The 7,816-nt window shown below is 43.7% G+C and overlaps 1 protein-coding gene across 1 annotated transcript in view; it reads left to right on the top strand.

Moving 5' to 3' along the window:
• The first annotated feature begins 1,392 nt into the window (after window positions 1-1,392).
• Window positions 1,393-7,816, top strand: part of TNFAIP3 (tumor necrosis factor, alpha-induced protein 3) — an 11,410-nt gene continuing 4,986 nt past the window's right edge. The window contains exons 1-5 of the mRNA XM_009319091.1: window positions 1,393-1,690; window positions 5,910-6,100; window positions 6,327-6,474; window positions 6,676-6,846; window positions 7,574-7,754. Coding sequence (XP_009317366.1) covers window positions 1,393-1,690; window positions 5,910-6,100; window positions 6,327-6,474; window positions 6,676-6,846; window positions 7,574-7,754 — 989 coding nt within the window. The remainder of the gene's footprint in view (window positions 1,691-5,909; window positions 6,101-6,326; window positions 6,475-6,675; window positions 6,847-7,573; window positions 7,755-7,816) is intronic.

Consider the following 7,816-nt stretch of genomic DNA (forward strand, 5'->3'; position numbering starts at 1 on the left):
TGTCAGGTTGTAGTTCTTATTCTTCTCCCTCTGGCCCTCCAGACTCCCATCTCCATGAGAAAACTTCCTAATAGTTGCATAAACCAGTTTTCAGTTGCTTCTTGTCTCCCTGTACTTGGCAAGGTATGTATCCAGACCTTGATATATACTTACGGCTTGATATTTGTCTCTAGATTCATAATCACAATGATGGGCTCTCCTAACGTGACCAGCTGTAGTCTAAACATGTTAGGCATGCATACCTTTGTTTGTCTTAATAGAAATTTTGCTTTGTTTTTAAACAGAGCAGTAATGTACGTGGACAGCATGGGGAGTCTCTCCATGTAAAAAAACGGTTGGTGGTGGTGTTACTGTAGTGCACAGGAGTTCTGAGGGATATGGTCCCTACATTTGGCTCTAGCTAGCCACAGAGTTAGCGTGCTCTGAATAAGTATTTCAGAGAGTACAGACAGTTTGAGGTTATGGGGTTTTTTTGTTCTTCCTGCTGTAGCCCATGAGGCCAGAGATACTGAAGAAAGGGATGCAGGGTAGCAAACATTACATGTCCCACTGTGGAAAAATATTGGGGTTTTTGAGCCAAGTGGAAATGCTTTTTCAGCTATGTTGACTTAACCGCTGAGTAATAGCGGCACTGCAGCCTGCACCCCCACACGTGGCACAAGCACCTCTGTGCAGTAGCTCTACTGCTCACAAAATATAAGGAGCCTCAAGAAGAGTAACATAAGTCTGTCCTTGAGTACTTGCTCTGCTACAAATTCCTCATTTGCCATCTTCGGCCACCGTAAGTATGGGACAGATACTAGAATGGCATGTAATTCTTGGGGCTCTTTTTTTACTGTACCAAGCATCACTTCTCAGAATGTATGGGCTGCAGAAATCTGAAATGGTCGTTATCTGCTTTATTTGGCATGTCATCAAAACAAGAGCTTGAAACGTGCTGAAAGTTCAGCAAGTTCATATGGGATTACACTGTGCAATTATCAATTAGTTAAGTTTCCAGGATAATTTTCCCTTTCCTTGATCATGCCTTCTTTTATCCTTACTTTGATTTAAATGCCTTTTTTTTTTTGAATGATGATGCAATTTCCTTAGTTATGAATAAATTCTCTTTAATATCTCAGTAAGTGATAGCAGCAAATGATTGGAATAAGCTGGTCAGTGTCTGTACCTGAGTAATGCAGAGAGGCTGATGGATACGAGCTTTAAAAACCATCATCTGTATAAGCCTCAGTGGACTGCATCCACTCTGTGCTTGTTTTAGGCAAAACTGCAGCCAGAATCCCGCCCCTGAAAGTGCATTCTCAATCCCTGCAGAAGTGATAGTGCTGTGATGCAAGGACACTAACATGCCAATAAAAGGATCCTTTTTCATTTCAGATGTCTTCTAGAAACATGGCTGGCCAACACATCCTTCCTCAAGCTTTGTATCAGAGCAATATGCTGAAAGCCATGAAGATTAGAGAGAGGACACCTGAAGATCTGGTCAAACCCCCCAGTGGAATAATTCACCACTTCAGGACTATGCACAGATACACCATAGAAATGTTCAGGATGTGCCAGTTTTGTCCTCAGTTTCGGGAAACACTTCAGAAGGCCCTGACTGACCAGGCCACCCAGACTTCCCTGGAGCGCCAGAGGAAGCTCAACTGGTGCATGGAAGTTCGGAGACTTGTCCCTTTGAAGACTAATGGTAAGTTATGAGCAGGTCTTTGCACTTGCATTAAAACAGGTAATACAAACGTAGCACCTTTATTAATAGCATCTGAGTTCACGTTACTGACACAGAAGCGCACGGCTTTAAAAAAGTGGTGCCTTTTAATCTTGTCTGTAAACTAAAATTCTTTCCACATGATGTACTGTCCTGAGGCTGTAGCAGTCCCCTGCCCATATCACGGTATTATGAATAGCCTGAAAATTTCACAGATAACCTGTGGCACGTCAGAGCAAAATACCAGGTGGGAACCTGGACTTGCAACCCATTGCCTTTCCGTGAATCCGACTCTCCTATGTGTCGGCTGCCTCGTCGGAAGTGCTGAACGGCCCTTAATGCCAGGCAAGAGGAGACTTCAGATGCTTTGAGTGACAGGGATGTGTTCCCATGTATGTATAGCAGAAGTTAATATCCTGCCATAAGCCCTGCCATTGTAGCTGGCAGGCAAGGTTTACTTGCTGATCCAGCTTTAACAGCAGTGCTGGCGGGAGCATCCTGGACACGGAGCCTCTGGGAACCTAACCTTGCTGGCCCTGGAGTCAGCGCCCTGCACCCGGCCGGCTCCCTCATCCTCAGCTACCTGCTGGGGTTTGCCAGCTCTTGCCCTCCCTCAGGGCTCACCAGTAACTCCCGTGTGTGTGAATGACAGCCATCGTTGTGCAGCACAAAGTTTGCAGTGCCCTTTTCTTTCAAGGGTCAGTGCTGGCTTTAGGACTTGGCTTTTGGATTACTTTATGTGTGTTGCATCAAGTGCTGTAAATTAAAAGGTACAGCAGTAGTGCAAAGATTTGCTGAATAGGGTACGTGTGTCCACAGTCTTGAGCAGGAAACTTTTGCACATGACTGTAAGAGTCGCTGGGCATTTCACATTCAGTGGAGGAAAGATTTGGTAATGGCTATGACTTACGGTCACGCAGCTGCAAACTTGGACTCAGGATTCCCTACAGCACAGATTGCACCAAACCGGCAAGGTCGACTGGGACAGTGAGGACTCCAAGAACGTGCAAAATACATATTCTTTGCTCAAGGAGCAGATGACACTGGTTATAGAAACACTGGGTGTGGTGGACCTGCAGCCTCATTGAAGTCCTTGCGCTATGTTCTGTGGACGCTTCTTTTCATATCTGTTTATATACACATTGCCCTTATCTTCCTAGTCCACATTCTTCCCATCCCAAGTTCTACCATACTTCTCAGTCTGATTGCACGTGGCTGTGTTGTGCAAAAGCCATAAAACCCTGTAGATGTCACTGCTGTGACCTGTGACCAGAAGAGCCTGATCCTAATGTGTGTCTCTGTAACTGTCACAGAGGCACTGACCTGTTCGTGGGCTTTTGCACGTGTGTAAAATTCTCATGACTGTAACTAGGCTGTGCATGGAGATAGCGTAGTGTTGAACTTCCAGAAGGACTGGAGTTGCAGCTAGGACAGGCAGCGCTTTGCAGGTACTAGGAAGGTAACATCACTCCAAGTGTTGCGTCTTCAAAACTTCACCCCGGGAGATACACTTTAACAGATTTACTAGGAAAATGGGCAACGTGCGTAATTTTTGCTCAGGGCAAAGAGCAATGGTTTTGGAGTCCCCCATCTCCTGTTAATGAGTTCTGCAGGGGTTAGCACTGCCTGGACAGACCCTTGTTCCTGACAACACTGTATTCAATAACTGTGACCTCTTGCATTGTCTCATGATTGTCAGCCAGTGTTAACAAATGGGACCAATTTGTGGACTGGTGACTTGGATCCCATCCGTGAGCAAGCGTACCAATAGACAAGATGCTGAAATATTAGGGCAGGCTGAGGGAAGGCAAAGCAAGGGCTCGGTTTGTGGTCCCCCCGTACCCCGTGCAGCCAATGAACTCGGCTTCAGTTCAGTACTTTAGGGTCATTAAGTGCATGTGTAGAAGGAGTGGCTTTGGGAACCTGTGGTTTATGCAAAGTAGTCGCATCGAGGGACCTTTGCAGGAGAGAGAAGGTAGACTGGACTGAAGGAGAGGATCCCTGAAAAACGGGACAGAAGCCTGCAGAAGCCCTGTATTATCCCAGAAAATAACACGGGGGTGGTCTTCTCCCATGTGGCATGAAGAATACTTTAAAAAGCATTTGGCTGCTTAACCCATAGATGTGGGAGGAATATATTAGTTCTTTCAGTCAACGGTGGGCTTTCTTCAGAAAATTCTGGGTTTTTTTCTAATGAAGGTTTTAATTGTTGAAAACAGAGAAAGTATTTCCTATGGGATCTTTCGATGTATATTTTACCTAATATGTACATGAGTTTGTGGAGTGGTGGGGGTTTTTTTAATTAAAAAAAGCCCTTTTGAATCACCACACATTTCTTTGCAGACATGCGAATGGAGGATAGAAGGAAAGCAGTAGGAGGTATAAAAATCGAAACTGTTTTAAAAAAAAAAAAAATTAAAAATTCCAGCATCTATTGGCTGTAGAGATTTCACTTGTATAATGAATCGGCATTCATTCCAGCTCGCCCAGCCACACCCCCCGGGAAAGTCCGAGGGAGGCTTCGCTGCTCAGCCCTGCATGCCGCAGAACAAAAAGTACAACTGTTGCTCAATTGCTAGTCAAACGGCACAGGGGAATTCCAAGTGCTGTGTAAGGAATTTTGGGCAGCGCTTCTCAATAAAGAACTGAAAGTGAGCTCTCAGAGAGAGAGGAAAGAAAAATCTTATCTTTGCTCTAGATTTTGCAAAGGGAAAATTTTAACGGGATTAATATGTCATCTTTCTTGGTCAGAAGGAAACCCAGTCAGTTTTTCTGTCTTATATGTTGTTCCCTGATTTTTGAGCTCAAATAAGCAGCCTGCAGACTTGAAGTAAGCTTTGCAAGACAGCATTCAGAGACCAGAAGGCAGTTGAAGGAACCTGATATGCACTGAGTCCATGGCAATTTATGAAGTGTTAAGTGGATTTCAAATGATACCTTTTTTCAGGTTCTGGAGTCTGTTGTAGGTTTTTCTCTGCAGTTTCATAGAAAAAGTAGTAAAGTGTTCACAAATGGCAAACTTGAGTTCATAAGGCATGTGGCAAACTGGGTTTAAGTCTTTTGTGGGTGTCCTTTGGGTGAGGTTTTTTTCCACATGAGAAAAATCTACTAGCTTTGCCGTGGTTGATGTCCTCTATTCCAAGGAAATTGCTGTGGTTTCATAGTATTCAGTGAATCTGCTTACCACTGTAGTAAACACCGGACCTAGTTTTGAATCTGAGGATATGACAGTGATTCTTGCTGTCTCCCTTTCAAGGGAGACATCCCCTTTTGAAGAAGATGGCTAGAGATAGAATTTGAAACCCAGCCATAGGCATACTTTGTCACACCTTTTAATTAAGTTAGTTAACTCCTCTGATTCTTGGTTTCTGCCCCTCTGAAATTGCAGAACATTGCTTTCCTTCCTACCTGTAAAGAGGACTTTTTCAATGCAAGGAGTGTTTCTAAATGAAATTCGAATCATTATTTTTTTCATTTATTTAGTTTTAATTTTGTATTTTAGAAAAACAACCCTCTAAATAAAACTTTTAACAGCACAGCATGCTGTCAGTTCCGAGAGGAAGGCAAGAGGTGTTCCTACAATTGCTTTACATAAATCACCTACTCTTCCCTTTCTGTCTCTCTTCTTCTTTTTTTTTCTTTAATTACAATTCCTCCATCAAGCACAGCCAAGTGCCAAGCCTTCCAATGCAGTGCTCATCAGGGGACATGAGGCTTGGTGTTACTATGGTATTTATTGTCTTAGAGGTTTCCATTATCTCTACCCTGTGTCATCAGGTGTATATTTGTATAAACACTGATGAGGGAGATTTACACATTCTTTTGGAATTTTAAGTTGACTTTGTTGTGTTTAAAAGCTATTTCAACTGTGTTTGACATTTGCCATTGACCCCAAAATTTGGTTCATGATATCAGTCAAAGTTAAGTAAGATAGATAAGGGGCAGGCTTCCCACCATTGCTGAATGACAGCTTAACACCAACCAGTGAAGGGAGAAAACCAGTAGAGGGGACTTTCTTCTTTTCTATCTCTGAGCAGAGAGCTCATAGCTGTGGTCTTCTTGTTAAAACCCTTCTGTCCGAGGCTTAGAGAGAAGTGCACAGGGAATATGCATATGCGCAGCGTAATTCTACATCCCCCACACTTGTGGGGTTTTATTTAAGTAGCCATTTAAAAATAACGGACTCTTTCTTTTTTTGCAGGTGATGGAAATTGCCTCATGCATGCTGCATCACAGTACATGTGGGGTATTGAAGATATCGACCTCGTCTTAAGAAAAACATTGTTTAGCACACTCAGGGAGATTGACACACAGAATTTCAAGCTCCGCTGGCAGCGGGAGGCTATTAAATCCCAGGAGTTTGTAGAAACAGGACTCCACTATGACACCCGGGTAAGGTGGCCTGAGGGAATCATGCTGTTTTCTGAGTGCTCGTCAGCATTGCCTTGCTGATTTCATTTGCTTTTTGGCTTCGTGGATTCCGCCGTTAGTGGAGAGCAGAAATAGTCTTCCTTTCGAGGAAATGGGAAAATACGATTATTTTGAGCACTGTCGTGCTGCAGTTGGTTCCTGACCTCCGTGTCTTTGAAGCGTTGCTCATGGATGTTTCTTTCCTCAGAACTGGGAGGAGGAGTGGGAATACCTCATTGAAATGACCTCCCCAGAAACATCTGGGGCTCGAAACAGACTTCCATATAATGCACTGGAAGAAATCCACATCTTCATCCTTGCTAACATCCTCAGAAGGCCAGTCATTGTCCTTGCAGGTGAGTTGCCCAGACAGTCATCTCACCATGTTACTGTGTGCTGTGTTAGTAATCTTACTTCAATAATTGTTGTTTTCAGGTAGATGCATTTCAAAAGAGGCGTTTTCAGCAATTGTTCTAAACGCCCAGAATATGTTTTCTCTTGCCTGTAGCACGTACTTATTTGTGTTTATTTGTGTTTTCTTTTTCTTCCTTATGCAGATAAAGTGGTGAGAAGTTTACAGTCAGGCTCCAGTTTTGCTCCTCTGAACGTCGGTGGTATTTACTTGCCTCTCCTTTGGCCAGCTGAAGAATGCTACAGATACCCAATTGTGCTCGGCTACGACAATATGCATTTTACACCACTAGTGACTCTGAAGGACAGTGGGCCAGGTATTTTTCAAGTACCTTGTTTGCTATTTATGTAGCTTCTTCAATATCGTCATGCTGATAAAGCATTTAAAATATAATCTGGTTTAGATTTGCATTTCAAAAGTTAAATGTAAAAGATTCCTTTGGAATACATGCTTAAAATGTGAGCAGAAGCAGTTTTGACTGTAAATCTGAATAGAAACTAAAGGGTGTCTTCAAAATGCCGGTTGAAAGTACAGTAAAAGTCACCTGCTTGCAGGCTGGGATCAGCCAAAGGCTGGCCTCTCCTTCATTGTGTTCTGACCTCCTTTCCACCCACCATCATAAGAGAAGAAGCTTTGAAGGACACGGTCTCTCAGCAGTGTACCACTGCCTGGCAGGGATAATGAGATATATGCTTTGCCTTTTTTAATGCATGTCTTCTGAATGGATAGCAGTTCTCTAGGTTCAGGTTAGGGCATCATCCCGTGGAAAGGCATAACAAACTAAGATCTACAATGCTGCCCACACAGAGAAGAAAATTGCTATGGGGACATTAAAACTCCCGTGGGATGGGGCTAGGTTTGTGGTGCAGACATGTCTGCGTCCTCCCCCAGTGGCACTGTTTAGAAACCAGTTGCTCTGGCCAGCCGTTCTCCTCTCTCTCTGAAATTCAGTAGCAGTGGTGACACCTTTGTGTGTTGCATCTTGTGGTTACTCCTGCTTGGTAAAATATATATATATGCTCACCTATCTTGTTTCCCCACAGAAATCCGGGCTGTCCCTCTGGTCACCAGTGAACGAGGCAGATTTGAGGACTTGAGCGTGCACTTTCTGACAGATGCAGAGGAGAGGGAGAAAGAGCAGCTGCTAAAAGACTACTTGATAGTGATAGAAATTCCCGTGCAAGGCTGGGATCATGGTACAACTCATCTAATTAATGCTGCAAAGTGAGTGTCATTCTTGTTTCCTCGAAGTTATCTTGTTTATGGTGGTGGGAGAAGCCGGGCAG

Source organism: Pygoscelis adeliae, unplaced genomic scaffold (genome assembly GCF_000699105.1).
Source record: "Pygoscelis adeliae isolate BGI_AS28 unplaced genomic scaffold, ASM69910v1 Scaffold172, whole genome shotgun sequence".
Taxonomy (NCBI): Eukaryota; Metazoa; Chordata; class Aves; order Sphenisciformes; family Spheniscidae; genus Pygoscelis; species Pygoscelis adeliae.